General features: G+C 44.5%; 1 protein-coding gene across 9 annotated transcripts in view; it reads right to left on the reverse strand.

Annotated features, from left to right (window-relative positions):
* Positions 1-14,960, reverse strand: part of PTK2 (protein tyrosine kinase 2) — a 252,711-nt gene that overhangs the window by 94,691 nt on the left and 143,060 nt on the right. For all 9 annotated transcript variants that reach the window (XM_059995248.1, XM_059995242.1, XM_059995249.1 and 6 more), the window contains 4 exons: positions 13,126-13,266; positions 12,530-12,607; positions 6,368-6,475; positions 4,558-4,675 (listed from right to left, as the gene is read on the reverse strand). In XM_059995248.1, coding sequence (XP_059851231.1) covers positions 4,558-4,675; positions 6,368-6,475; positions 12,530-12,607; positions 13,126-13,266 — 445 coding nt within the window. The remainder of the gene's footprint in view (positions 1-4,557; positions 4,676-6,367; positions 6,476-12,529; positions 12,608-13,125; positions 13,267-14,960) is intronic.

Genomic DNA, 14,960 nt, shown 5'->3' on the forward strand with positions numbered 1-14,960 from the left:
CAGGGAAGCTCTGCTCAGTGGCTGGGGAGATGTGCTCCCTCCCCTTCATTAGTGAACCAGGAAGCATGGAGCCCCCTGGTTTAATCTCTTTTATCTGGATGAATCTGGTGGTAAACCCATCCCACCAGTCCCCTCGCTCCCCAGGCCACGGAGTACCCTTGTCCAGGTCTCCTGTCCCTCCTCCTATCCCCCAGTCCCGGTCCCGTATGGCCCTGAACACAGCGTGATGCCTTCATACACTCCGTCTCTTGAAAGGTTCTCTGCCTTCTGGTGGAAGCATCATCCCTCAATCTTTCAAAGCTCAATTCAAGCTCAACCTCCTCAAAGGAGCCCTTCCTGGAACACAAGTGGCTCTGGGTGGCCTTCCTGTGCTTCTGCTGCATTAGCAGAGCGCTTCCCACGTATCAGACAACTTAGAAGGTCAGACTTGACCCGCCCACAGGCCACCCCCAACACTGGCAGAGGACCCGGCACTCACAGCCACTGCATAATACCCAATACACTGCAGAAACTTCATCCAAATTTCCTCACTGTGACTTTCTGACATCCAAATTTCAAGCAAAATAACCACGTTATACCATGAAGACCAAACTTAGAATAACTGGAAAATCCTATCATTAGTTTATTACCCCATGGATGCTACCACCACCACCTTACCCACACTCAACACTGTCAATTAATCATATGGGCTTTCAAATGACATGTCAGTGTGATTTCTAGCTGTTTTACTCTCTGCTGAAATTTCTACTTCCTTGGAGAGAAAAAGGAACCAGATTATGAACTATTTGGTTAATACAGACTTTATAAGAAGCTGGGCAGGAGTAGGAAGAAGGCTGAAAATGAGGCGATTAACAACTGAAGGAGCGTAAGAGAGTCAATTTTCAGGAAACAAGAACGTAGCAGAACATTGAGAGAAATGGCAACAGACGCGATAAGCAGCAGCATTATAAAAATCCCTAAGCGCTCACCAACTAAAATGCCCAATGCTAGGAGCTAACTGTTGACACTGCTTTAAATTTATAAGTTGAATTAGTAACATATGCTTTCTCACGGCATTCATGTGGCCTCTTATTTCTCAGCATAAGTTCCTTAGGATTAAGGATGCATCTTTGTACTAAACCACATTTTTATTTTCATTTTTAGAACTGAGGCTTTTAATTTTTGAATAAACATTTTTATCTATTGTTTTTAATTAAATAATCAATACAGATTCACTGTAACAAATCTAAATCATAAAGGTCTATAATGTAGACAAGTTGAAGCCCCCCACCCCCCACCTTCACATACAATCCCACCTTCCGTAGGGGTATTCACTGTCCACATTTAACTTTCCAGACTACCAGACTCCTTGTATGCTTAGAAACACACACAGGTTTGGCTATACACACACACGCGCATGTAGGTTTCAGCACGGAAATCGGGCCAGCTCGTCTTTTCAAATAGCTGCACGGCATCTCGCACTCCCTTATTTATTAGCTACTAGCTCCACCCCCGTAGACACCGGGGTCGCTCCACATTTTGTGCTACCGAAGACAGTGCGGCAGGGGCGCCGCATCAGTGGTCCTGCGCGGCTGTTTCCGGGGGGGCCGGCAGTACCAGGAGCAACCGAAAGCACTGTCCCAACTCATGCCGACACAGTGGAGTGTGGAGGGCACCTTGCAACAGCCCCACCAAGAATGGGTATCACCGTCTTTCCACCCATCTAACAACAGGTTAACAGACACAGAATGCTATCTGTCACTGTCTGTGTCCATAAGCTTACCGGACAGTGTATGTCCGTTCTTCTACAGGTGCCCATTTTTACCCTCTTATTCAATGAGCTAGAAGAACACTTGAAAAATAAGAGATTTTAATTCTTCATTGCATGTATTACAGATGTTTCCCCTTCTGTGTCACGGCTTTAAAAAGCGTTTCTTTTACTAGTGGAAGCACTTTTGTACTTATATACTGACGAACTCGACAGATTTGCTCTCTGTGCCTTCCGGGTTTTGTGTCAGGCTTGGGAGCAGCCCCACCCTCACAATGTGCAGTATTTACCATCATCCTCCGTACAGAAACCCTCCTTGAGAACGATGAAATCATGACCCTGATTCCCACAATTCTTTCCTCTGAGGAGAATTTTACTAAGATCGAAAAATTGCTACTGAGCTTTCTTGCTTTAAGGAAAGGTCAGATAACGCCCCACGATAAGGGCCAAGGTCACACAGCGACTCTGCTGGAACCTGGTTCAGGGCATCGGACTTGTGACTCTTAGTTTTCTGCCCCAATGATACCACCTTTAAAAGCACTTGCTAAATTCAAAGCAATTATGGTGGATCACAGAGTTAACAAAGTGCATCTGGGCACATCAGACCTCAGGTGTAGAACCTACACGTCACTATAACTGTTAACACTCGCAAACGTGTACATGGCTCCTTACCATTAAGTAGTTTATAGTCTAGAGAGGACAAATGGGTACGTACATAATCGTTACTTAAAGTACATACCAGGAAAATGGCACATTAGAGTTGTGGAAACATGTTTCACATTTATTTGAAATTTTAAAAAAAACTAAATTAAAAAATGCACATGTGCTCTTGTCCACGTATTTCTGACTATAATCCATTAAAACATCTGACTTAAAATATTATTTCAATTAGGCAATATAACCTCACTTTAGGTATCTATTATAAAACAGTCACGTAATAAGTACATATGCTGTGATTTAGAATAAAGTAAATAAATTATCAGACTCAATAATTAATTCTATAAAGACAACATAAAATTGGTAACAACCAATGCCCTACTAGGTTTTTATGAAAAGCATTTTCATTTATGCTGTTTTCATATGAATGAAGAATTTAATGCATCTCATTTCATGAGATTTGATATCAAAATGTTTCTCCCTAGAGGGGAAAAAAAGCCATTTAAAAACCAACACAGGAAGATGTTAAAGCTTCAAACATTTAATGCCTAATGTCTGAATGTTATTTTTTTGTGTACCAACAAATTAATGAAGAACATTTTGGTAAATCAGGATGAAATTAAAAAATTATTCACTAAAAAGAAGATAGGCGATACGGCACATTTAACATTTTTCATAGAATACTATCTTTATATGAAGCAACTGTCCCAAAACATTTAAATAATGTTTGCAAGGTACATACCCCCATTTAAAGCACAATATGAAAACTCAAAGCTCATGGATGCAAAAATTTTAACTGAGAGTAGCCTTTAGATATTTCTAAAAGCAACTTCATTACATAAAAAAAGCTATGACAAATACACACTATATTTTAGGAAAAAAATAAATGGAGAGGCTTTATTGGTCTGATCATAGTGGGAAAACATTTTGCTAGATTAGCCACATCCTGGAATCCATGCACTCACTGGCCTTTCGGTTCATGGCTTTATGGATACCATTTTCAGAGCACAACACCCTGACACTAACTTTTAAACAAAGCTTCCAATGATACCTCTGCTTCACACCCTCCCTCAACGCCCTCCACCTGCTGTCAGCACAGAGAACTCGACTGCTGGGCAGGCAAGGCCCTCTACTGTGTCTACACTTGGGGCTCAGGGCTTTGTCATCTGCTTCCCTTGTGTGTCTCCACATACGCTTCCCCATTCGCTCACTGCTCAGTCGTCCCCAACTCCCTCCAGGGATCGTCCTACCCACAGAGGGGAGTGCTGGCAGGGATCCTGTGTCCACCTGCCACAGAGCTGGCTGCCTGCTTGATGGGGACTACTGTGGACCCCCCTACCACGCTACAAAGTAGGTACCATTCTTCCGTTATGGACGAGGAATCTCCAAGCCAAGGCTCATCCAGTGTGTCAAGATCACACTGAAACTAGCAGCAGCGTTGCAATGACAGCAACACTGAAGTTTCTGACGCTGTACGTGCCAGAACGGCCCCAAGCCACCTACACACGAGGCCGTCCCCCCACGACTACACAAGACAGGGACCACTCTTCGTGTCTTGTGGGACGGAACTGAGGCACAGAAAGTTAAGTACTTTGCAGGCGGCATGCACTCATGATTTGAACCCACAGGTCAATACAATTCCAAAGTCCAGTTTTTTCCTGCTTTATTTCAGCAATCCAAATCCTCTGAAACACCCCATCTTACTGCCTTGTGAAAGGCTAAAGAGACACAGTCGTGTTTCTAAGGTTCATCACATCATGCTTAGAACTACTACTCTAAGCTTTTGAGATCTATGAGAAAAAATAGGAAAGAGACTTTATTTATCATGAGTTACAAGAGACTTAAAAAAAAAAAAGACCCAGAACATAATCCCAAAAGTTTATTTAAAAATGCTAATGGTAACCTAGAAAATACATTAAGTATGTTGCTCAAAACAAAAGGGTCTAAACACAATGTTTCCTTTAAGCTCTGTCCAAACCCAGCTCTTAGGCTGTGAGCTGGATCACTTCCCTAGGAAAGCAAGAATACAGATCCACTGGGCTGAATTATTCATCCACTCTTCACTTTCACAGAGCAATCTAAAAGGACTACAGGCTGTGGGGTGAGCTCGGCTAACGATTCAGAGGGAGCGCTGGAACAGAAGGAGAGCTCACCTTTCTGAGGCCTGATGATGAAAGACTGCGTGGCCCCGTGCACCAGCCGGCAGTACCCATCTATCAGGTCGGCCATGTTCTCGGCAATGGTCAGGGACGGTGCTGTCACCGTCAGAGGCTGGACAGGGGAGAAGACCCAGAGAGAGCTGTTATTGTTCTTTCCAGTAATCAAAGGGACAGCTGCACTATGACATCAGATCTCTAGATACACTTGAACACAGAGTGGGAGCGAAACAAGATCTGTCATAAGGTTTGAGTGAAAAAGGAAGTTTGATATTTAAGGATGTTATTCCTAGAATATGTGACAGAAGGCAAACCCAGGCAAAAAAAGAAAAATCACTTAAACCGAGACTCCCTTTCTAGAACAAAAAGAGGTGAAAAAACACTTCCTTTCAGAATGTCTGGTCCCATAGGCACGCTCTAATTAAGAAAAGAATTTAGAAAATTAGTAAGCTGAAGTAAAGCTTATTTTAGAAACTAGAGAAAAATGTGGAGTAAATTTTTATCAACCATCCATCGTAATTTTTCTGACATTAAAGAAAATTAGTGGAATGTCATTATTTTGAGCACGCACAGCATGTTCTGCTCCAGAGCTTAGAAACCACACTTTTCAAGTTAAACATGCAATTATGATAAATTTCCTAAAAACCTATCATTAAATGTTATCCAGGAGATCATCAAAGCTGTATTTTACTTTCAAACACAAGTATGTCCTAACTCATGTAGTCTACATAACCTCCTTCCAAAGGGACAACTTATCTCACCTGCAGTATCCTAAATATTATTTGAGGGTAGCAAACAGAAAGGAGGACAGCTGAAAATCATGGTGCAAACAAGAAATTACTGAGATATTTTCAGGAAATTTCAATTTGCAATACGGTTTCAATATTTCATGGTATCATTTGTTTAGTTCTGAGAATCCACTGCCTGGAGCCTAGAAATGCCGCGATCCCAAGGCAGCAGGAGCAAGAAGGCGTGAGGAGCACCGAAAACAAACCATCCCCGCAGGGGCCGCAGCAGAGCAGAGCCCAGGTGTGCGAGTGGGGCCAGGTGAGCCCCCAGAACGGGCTTCACCCACGAGTAAGCCTGCGTGTGTCGCCAGGTGGTGCAGACTCTTGGGTATGTGAGTATTCTCTGCCCGTCTTTCAGAAAGGTCACCTTATGCAGTGTTTGCCAAATGTTCATTTCTCGTGCCAGGCCTGCCTTTACTTTCCACACCACGTGCTGATTAAGAAGAGGCTCCGGGTCCAGACTGTCTGGGATGAACTCCATGTCTACCGCCTACTAGGACCGTGGCCACCATCCTGTGCTTGGTTCCCTCACCTACAGACTGGGGGTAACCAAAGTATCTCAAAGTGCCTCTTCCACTGGGTTCTGAGGATGCCGTGTGTTGCCCTTGGCTTCTGTGTTAAGTGTCGGACAGTGGGGACATATGTGGCACAAAGTACCAGCTGCTGCCGCGGTTATTTTCCTAATTATTACCCCCCATAGAATGTCACATACTGCACAGTCTGGGAAATAACACTGTAACATAGTTTACAGAATTTATAATTCTAAGAGGCTGATTTCCTTGGTAATTCATGATAATCTCCCAGCATCTCCACAATAAGGCTCCATTAATTTTTAAACCTGTTTTCTATTCTTGAGGGCATTTAATCATTATTATTCATAATGTAACGCTTATTACATTAGAAAAAGCTGTGATTCTGATGACCCACGAATACTTCACCTGCAACCAGAAACAATCATCATTTCTACAACAGCGCTTTATTTTCGTCTTCCCATCGTGACGCACGTGAGCCCTCCTTACCTCAGGCGCTCCTGCAATCTTCAGCTGCAGCGTCCCTTTCCTGTCCTTGTCTTCGCTGTTTGAATACTGAATGGTCTGCACTTGATTGAAGTCGGCCAGGTGTGTGGGCTTTGGGAAGAAAAGGCAAACGCTCTGGACCACAGATGCAAGACTCACGTGAACTATTCTGTGCAGTCCTCACGGTCCCAAGCCCACCTCATCCTCCTGAGGACACCTCCCTAGACGGGATGTCTGAGGAAACCAACTGTCCATGTTGCCTGGGGGGCCATTCTCCCTCTGAGGAGCAGTCATGGACCTGCTAGGGCCACCTGCTCACTTCACGGTCAGGGATGTGTCTGCTCTCTGTGCTCCTGACGGCCGAGGGGCACTCCATCCTCAGGAGCTGCACAAGTGGTCACCAGTCCCACACGACACATGACAGAGAAAGGAAGAAGGGAGTCCCCGACCTGACTCACCCTCTGGCCTGGGGGGAACCGTGTGAAATTCTTGGCCTAAGGGAACATTCTGCTCCACTTCTCACAGAGAGAGGGACCTGTTCCCACTCTCAATGCACCCTGAGCTAGAACAAGTCTCTGAAACGTTCTGAAGTTCCAGAGTGTAACAGTGCTAGGGAGACGCTGGGTATCCAAAGGGCCCTTCCCACACAGACAGGCCAAGAGAGACACTGTTCATTTTCCCAAGAGGAGTAAACTCTTTTTTCTTATGCAGACAAAACATGCCCATCCGTCTTTCATCCTCTCCCATTTCATGACAACGACCGGTTCGCGTGAGACGATTCCTATAGGTTTATCCAAAACAATCGGCCTCGTTAGGACCTCTTTCTCTTAGAACATCACAGGTATCAGCCCCTCCCTGCCAAGTGCCCCACTCAGCACAGATTATGCCACTGGGACTGAGCCGGAATTACGGTTCAGAAGGGGACTCCTACCCCACGCCCCTTCACAGGGAAGCGTCTCTGCAGCACTGCTCTCAGGCACTGCTGTCAGGCCCCCCGCACGGATACCCACGGGCAGTCCTCCATCCCCTGGGCAGCACACAGCACGGCCCCCACGCCTGGCCCTCTCTTGGCCTCTGCCCTCATGGGCTTTCCTCCTCCCTCCGTGGCTCTCTTTCCATTTCCTGGCTTCTCCCCTACTCAACCCACAAACGTTCAGGTGCTACAGGGGTCTGTGCTGGGCCCCGTCCTTCTCACCAGCTGTGCACGGCCTGCCCGGTGAACACCAGCCAGTCCTGTGGCACAAGTACCATCTCCAGTCCTGAGCTCAGACTCAAGTATCCCACTCCCTACGTGACATCCTCGCGTGGACACTGGAGAGACTGACGGCACACCCAGCACAGTCACGGGGACCCCCCCCCAAAACACCTTCCCCCTCCAGTCTTCCTCACTTCAACAAAAGCATCACCATTCAACCTGGTTCCTGAGTGGAAATATGAAGGCATGATTACTGACTCCCCTCCTTCCCTTACCCCACATCCAGCCCAGCTCCCAACACCCAGAATCCATGTGTTTTCCCTCCATCCCCACGGCCACCACTCCAGTACAAGCCACTGTCTTGCACGGTGCTCAGAATTCGTCCTGAAATTGTTTCCCAGCCAGTGTCCCTTCATCCGTGTTCGTCCTCTAAACAGACAGCCCCCAGAAGCCAGGGAGGTATTCTAAAATGTAAATCTGGTCCTATTAAGTTCCCTGTAAAAACGGTACAATGCTAGCCCAAAGGAATCAAACACCCACATGATCTGACCTCTGCCTGCCTCTCTGACCTAATTCCCCACCAGGACCTCGTCTTGATGGGATGTGCTCTGGTCTCACTGGGGCAGGGCCATTCCCTTTGGTCAGTTTTCAGCTGACCAAAGAATGAGGAACATGAATGAGGACCAGGGCTGTGAGAGGCCATATAATGTGCAGGAAATTCCCACATGGTGAAAAACTGTCTTGTGTCCTGAATGGCTTTCAGATATCCTGGTATTTATTCATGCTGGCGAAAAATCTGATTCTAGAACCCTCATCTATTTTAAAACACAAAGTATGCTCTGCATGGAATTTTCCAGGAATGCAACTTAGGTGTATTTCAGGGAATATTACACTTGCTTGTCTTTGGAATGTTACTATGAGCTGCTCACCATTTTGGAAAAGGACATCACCGAGGGCGATGCTAGTCTGACGTTTGCGCTGCTGGCACAAGGTACATACACTGTCATAGAGGAGGCCTGAGGCTCCTCCTAACACACTGGGAACCAAATATCATTAAGTCAGTGGTGACACATGAAATGAGAAATATCTCAATTAGTTTCAGTAAATGGTTATATTAAAATATTCCCATTACTGGCATCTTACAATTTAAAAAAATTTCCAAAGCACAAAAAGAAAGTTGAGTTATGGAAATTATTGTATTTAACTTATTTTTTATTCCTTCTTTTAACCCATTGTTTTTCTGCCTCATTCTGACATTATCCCTCAAGGTCGGCCACATAAAAAGAACAAATTTTAAAGAAGTACTTAAAGGGAACAGCAGAAGAAAAGAATAAAAATAAGCAAAAGATATTAGGAAAAGGAAATCTGTGAAGATAAATACTGAAATTAATGAAGACAAATAGATTAATGCTATAACCCTACCCGCTAAGCCTGTCCTTCAAAAGCAGCTGAAATAAATCCTTTGCAAATCTGAAAAGAAGAGACAAATCCAAACAGACAAGCTTAGGACTGAGAAAGGATATAGAAATAAAGTTACTGGAAAGATCGTAAGGGTAGCACGAGATGCAACTCCATGGCAACAATTTAAAAATGTAGAAAAGCAGATGAGAACGCTAACAGTATGAATTACCAAAACTGACACAAGAACTGGAAAACCTGAATAGATCTATTACTACTGGAGAGGTTGAAAAAATGGTTAAACACCCACCATTGAAAAAGGCACTATGTGGTTACATAGATTGATTCTATCCGCCTTCACAGAACACACAACTCTACCTTGACTTAAAATATTTCAGGCCACAAAATGATGAAAAGCCCCCTAATTCGCCTGATAAAATTAGTGTAACTTCTAATATCATGTCCTCGTAGAGCTAAAATAAAAAGACCAGACTGATTTCACTTATAAATAGCTGCAAAAATTCTATATATTAGCAAATATAATAAATCACTATTTCCAAAGAATAATATAGCATAACCAGTAGGAGCTATTAAATGGCTCAATATCAGCACAGCTAATCAAGATAATATACACTAATAACAAATTAAAAGAGAAAACACCAGGATCATATCATTAGGGCTGAAAAAGCCTTCAGTTAAATTTAGTAGCCACTCCTAATAAAAACGCTAAGCAAAGAAAGGCATAATTTAAAAACATGAAAGATACTTCACTAAAGGGACTTTACTGGTGGCGCAGTGGATAACACTCTGCACCCCCAATGCAGGGGGCTCGGGTTCGATCCCTGGTCAGGGAACTAGATCCCACACGCATGCTGCAACTAAGAGTTCACATGCTGCAACTAAGGAGCCCATGTGCTGCAACTAAGACCCCACACAACCAAATAAATAAATGTATTTCTTTTAAAAGATACATTACTAAAACCCAACATCAGAAATTATCCTGAATGATGACACACATTTTTTTTTTTTTTTTTTTTTGCGGTATGTGGGCCTCTCACTGTTGTGGCCTCTCCCGTTGCAGAGCACAGGCTCCGGACACGCAGGCTCAGCGGCCATGGCTCACGGGCCCAGCCGCTCTGCGGCATGTGGGATCTTCCTGGACTGGGGCACGAACCCATGTCCCCTGCATTGGCAGGCGGATTCTCAACCACTGTGCCACCAGGGAAGCCCGACATACTTTTAACTGATAAATTAAAACCTAAAACAAGATAGGGATATCCTCTACCACCCGTTTTTAAACATGATCTTCAAGGTGCCTGTGAATATGAGAACAGGAAAGAACTGCACAGATTAGAGAAAAAAAGTTAAAACTATTCCTTTTTTTTGCTGATTACATGATTATATACCTATAAAATCTAAGATTCTAATAAAAATGACTTATTAAATGAACAAGGTTGCTGAATATATGATAAACAATCAAGTATATTCTGCTATGCTCACAGTATGAATTTTAAATTGGAAATGGCCAAAAAAAATTTTCCCAATAAGGCCAAAAACTCTATAATACTTATGAATTAGCTTAATACAAAAAATCTATACGAGGGCTTCCCTGGTGGCGCAGTGGTTGAGAGTCTGCCTGCCCATGCAGGAGACACGGGTTCGTGGCCCAGTCCGGGAAGATCCCACATGCCGCGGAGCGGCTGGGCCCGTGAGCCATGGCCGCTGAGCCTGCGCGTCCGGAGCCTGTGCTCTGCAACGGGAGAAGCCACAACAGTGAGACACCCGCATAAAAAAAAACTATACAAAAAAGACTATGACATCTTATTGAAGGACGTAAAAGAAGTCCTGAACGGGCTTCTCTGGTGGCACAGTAGTTAAGAGTCCACCCGTGCCAATGCAGGGGACATGGGTTCAAGCCCTGGTCCAGGAAGATCCCACATGCCGTGGAGCAACTAAGCCCGTGTGCCACAACTACGGAGTCTGAGCTCTACAGCCCATGCTCCGCAACAAGACAAGCCACCACAATGAGAAACCCGCACACTGCAATGAAGAGTAGCCCCCGCTCACCGCAACTAGAGAAAGCCTGCACGCAGCAAAGAAGACCCAATGCAGCCAAAAATAAATAAATAAATAAGTAAATTAAAAAAAAAAAAAAAGTCCTGAACAAATAGAAAGACATACGATATTCTTGGACAGATAACTAACTAATATCTCCTTTCACAAATTAACAAACAAGTTGGAATCCCAACAGAATTTTCTGCTAATTCTATAAATTTGGTTTTGAAAGATTAAATAGCCAGTAACAGCCAGGAAAGTGTACAAAAGAAAAACGATCCATGCAGAGAGTGTACAAACAAAAGATGACACGGGGATGCAGCACCCACTAGAGCAGTCCCATCTGGATGGAAGCAGTACAGAAAGAGAGAACTGTGTCCTTGGACCAGAACAGAGGATCCAGAACTAGATCACAAAGATGGCAGACACTCAGTTCAGAGGTGAAAGATACGATTACTGTGCTGACACGGCTGGCTGCTCACTGGGATACCAACAAGAAGGACAACAGGGGACAATGACAGCAGCCAGCATCCCCTAAGTGCTTCCTCTGTGCAAGGCCTTCATCTCAACACTGCACACTCAGTACCCACTTCATTCTCCTACCACCCCTTAGGTAGTTGTGATTATTATTGCCATTTTGCTGACGAGGAAACACAAGCCAGCTGTGAAGAAATGGACTCAAAGTCACACGGCCAGCATGAGGGTGACCCACTGGGAACCCCAGCTGCGCACTCCAGAGCCCATCCTCCGGACACACCGCAGGCCCACCTTGTACCATACACAAAATTCCACACGGGTTAAATGCGAAAGGACAAAGAAAACCTGGCAAGAGAATACAAGAGACTACAAATCAAAGAGAAGACAGATAACGTCACAGAGCTTGCTGAAGAGGTCGTGCCACTTTATACCCTCACAGAGTGTATGAAACGTCCAGCTGTTGCACATGCCTGCCAACACCTGGAATTACTCATCTCTTTCACCTCAGCCATTCTGGTAGGTGTGTAACAGTATCACACTGTGCATTTATCTGATGACTATGGAGCTGAACGTTGCTTCACTTACGTCTTAACTATTCGGACATCCTCTATTGGGGTGGCTGCCCTTTTCTTAGTGATATTTTTGATCCTGGAAAGAGCCAGAAGAGGCTGTTTCAAAGGACATGATACAAGTACAAATATACTTAAATTAGATGTAGAAGTGAATGAAGAAATTAGTATGTAAAACTTCTCCAGATGAACTGTAACAACCCCATTCAGATCTCACCAACATATGTGCCATTTGTGTGATTCCCTTCCTTCCCGACTAAAGAATTTCAAAAACTTTCGACCTAGGCTGTCTCTTCCTCTTATTCCCTTGAGCAATAAACGCTGTGAAACGGAAAGCTTTAATGGCAGAATGATGTCTTTTCCAAGAGGATCCTCATTTCCTTATTTTGATTCCCCTTTGTCCACAATCAGGTCCGAAAGGAGGTGTGTTCCACACAGGCCGCTCCCAAGACTTGTCCAAAGCGCACTTACGTTGCAGCCCTTGTCTGTGAGGTAACTGATCCCTTCTTCGGGGCCAATCGCCAGCTCCACCGAAATAATCCAGCTTGACTTGAAGGTGAAACGGGTGACGGCAAAGGTACCAGAAGGAAAAAGATATTTTAGATAAAGAACCATGGACACATTAAAGGACCAAAGGGGGGCTGCACTAGCTTGCTACTGATCTTTATAACCAAATAACACAAAATATTTACAACTTCACGGTGCAGCATCTGCTGAGCCTAAGCAGAGACAGACAGACTGCGCTCGTTCCAGTGGGTCTCAAGCCAATGGTTTCTTTGGGAAGATTATATGAATAGATAAACTAGCCCTTAGTGAACAGTTAATCAATGAATCGCTGGGCTGGAATAAAAAAAAAATCTTAGGCATGCTATTAAAAAAGGATGGTTTTAGTCTCACGTTGACACATTTTCTTTTTGTATTTTTCCCACTGTAAAATGATAAAATATTCTCATGTTGTTAAAAATGTGACAAATTAGATTTCAATCAGAAATTTAGATATACATGGATAAGAAAAAGCAAAAGAAATCACACCTAGTCCCACCCTATTTCCAAGTCCCCATACTTACACCAAGGGCACACTTGAAGCATTCTTTATCAAATCTGTACACTGGGGAGAGGATCTCAAAGAATTTCAAAATACTTTCTTCTCTATTAAGGTTGGCAAACTGTCTAAATGTTTGTTGAATCAATTTTCTTAGTGTTTTGGCCTGCATGATAAAATTACAAACATCTTTTTAGAGCCAACAATGAGTAAAGACCACAGCAATAACAGCCAACACCAAGGAACATTTCTTGTCCAGCCACCACTTAATACCACCTACATTCACCAAATGTTGTATTTATCAGAGCTTTGTTTCTTTTATTTAAAAAAACATAGTAAAATACACATAAAATACACCATCGCAACCATTCTAAAGTATACAGTTCAGCAGTACCAAGCTTTATTTCTTAAACAGAAATTGATAAAGCAATAATTGGCTTATTAGAACATGTGGTAAACAGTTAGGCATTAAAAATATAAGGGCTATATTCGCATGTGACCTGAAGTAGGCAAAGGAGGGGACATAAAGGCACTCACACATCCCAACCTGGGAGGGGAAGTTGACACATCCTTTCTGAAGGCAATTTGGCAATAAGAAATCAAAAACTTTAAAACCACAACCTTTGAGAAATTATTCTTTAGGAATGATGAAAGAACTGTGCAAAGACGCAGCAACAAGGAGGTTCAGCACGGAAGCGTGTAGAGTACCCCACAACCGGCCATGCACACTGCAGTGTGTCTGCTACCCAGATGTCCTAAGACTGCTGTGCACATCCCATTTACTGACATGAAAATCTGTATCACAGTGCTACATGAAAAAATAAGACAAGGCAATCTGTTGTAGTGTAGAAGTCTTTAAAAGGAGAGCACAGGATATGGGCCTCACACAGGCTGGCACACGCACCAACGCACAGTGAAGACAAACCAGCCATGCCTCTCTTCTCTGTGTAGTGGGATCACAGGTGATCTCTGGGTGACTTTTCATTTATGTGAGTTTTCTATTTATAAACCATGAGCATCTGGATGGTAGAGGGTGGTGAGCCCACAGTCCATGGTGTGTCAGAGAGAGGAGTGTGGCCTGAGGGGGCCAGCGGGCAAAGGATGTGTGATGGATGAGGTCTGGGGAAGGGTACAAGAGGGTGCAGGCCACAGGACGCAACTGGGTCCACCCTGGTGAGATGCAAAGCCCTGGGGCGGCCTGGAATAGGAATACTGTGATCCGACATAGATTTTGGCAGGAATACTCTGGCCGCTACGTTGGGAACAGTATGAAGGGAGCAGGAGAGATCCAGTGAGATGCCAACAAAATAATCCAGGCGAGAGGTGATGGGACCCAGGCACTGCTGCACAAGTGCAGAAGCAGAAAGGAGTGAGAAGTAGTCAGATTTCAGATTTGTTTTGAAAACAGAATCAACAGGATGTACTGAGAGGTAAGAGTTACCACTGAACTGAAATGGCCAAGACCAGGAGAAGCAAGGCGGCGGAGGGTCTTAGAGAATACCAGGGGCCACCTGAGCCTCGGTGTGAGATGCACACAGACAGGAAGCAAAGCCAGGAGACTGGAGACAGGACCAGGGTGGGATCTGGAGGGGCAGGGACAGGACCTCATCCCATGGCGGCCTGCAAATTTCAGCAGTCAGGGAAGTGGGAGCAGGTGAATCAGCAGGGGGTGGCATACTCTGGTGGGTCAGGGCAGTGACAGCCTGCCTGGAGTGGCCTGAAGGTGCCAGTGTGGTCAAAGGATATCTGGATCTGGGACACGGCAGAGTGAGCTGGACCGCTAGGAGCAGTGGTCAGCGTGGGATCCAGTTCCAGAGGGGCTGCGGTTACTGGAGATGAAGACCAGGGTGCGAGGCGGTG

The sequence above is a fragment of the Delphinus delphis genome, chromosome 17, assembly GCF_949987515.2.
Source record: "Delphinus delphis chromosome 17, mDelDel1.2, whole genome shotgun sequence".
Taxonomy (NCBI): Eukaryota; Metazoa; Chordata; class Mammalia; order Artiodactyla; family Delphinidae; genus Delphinus; species Delphinus delphis.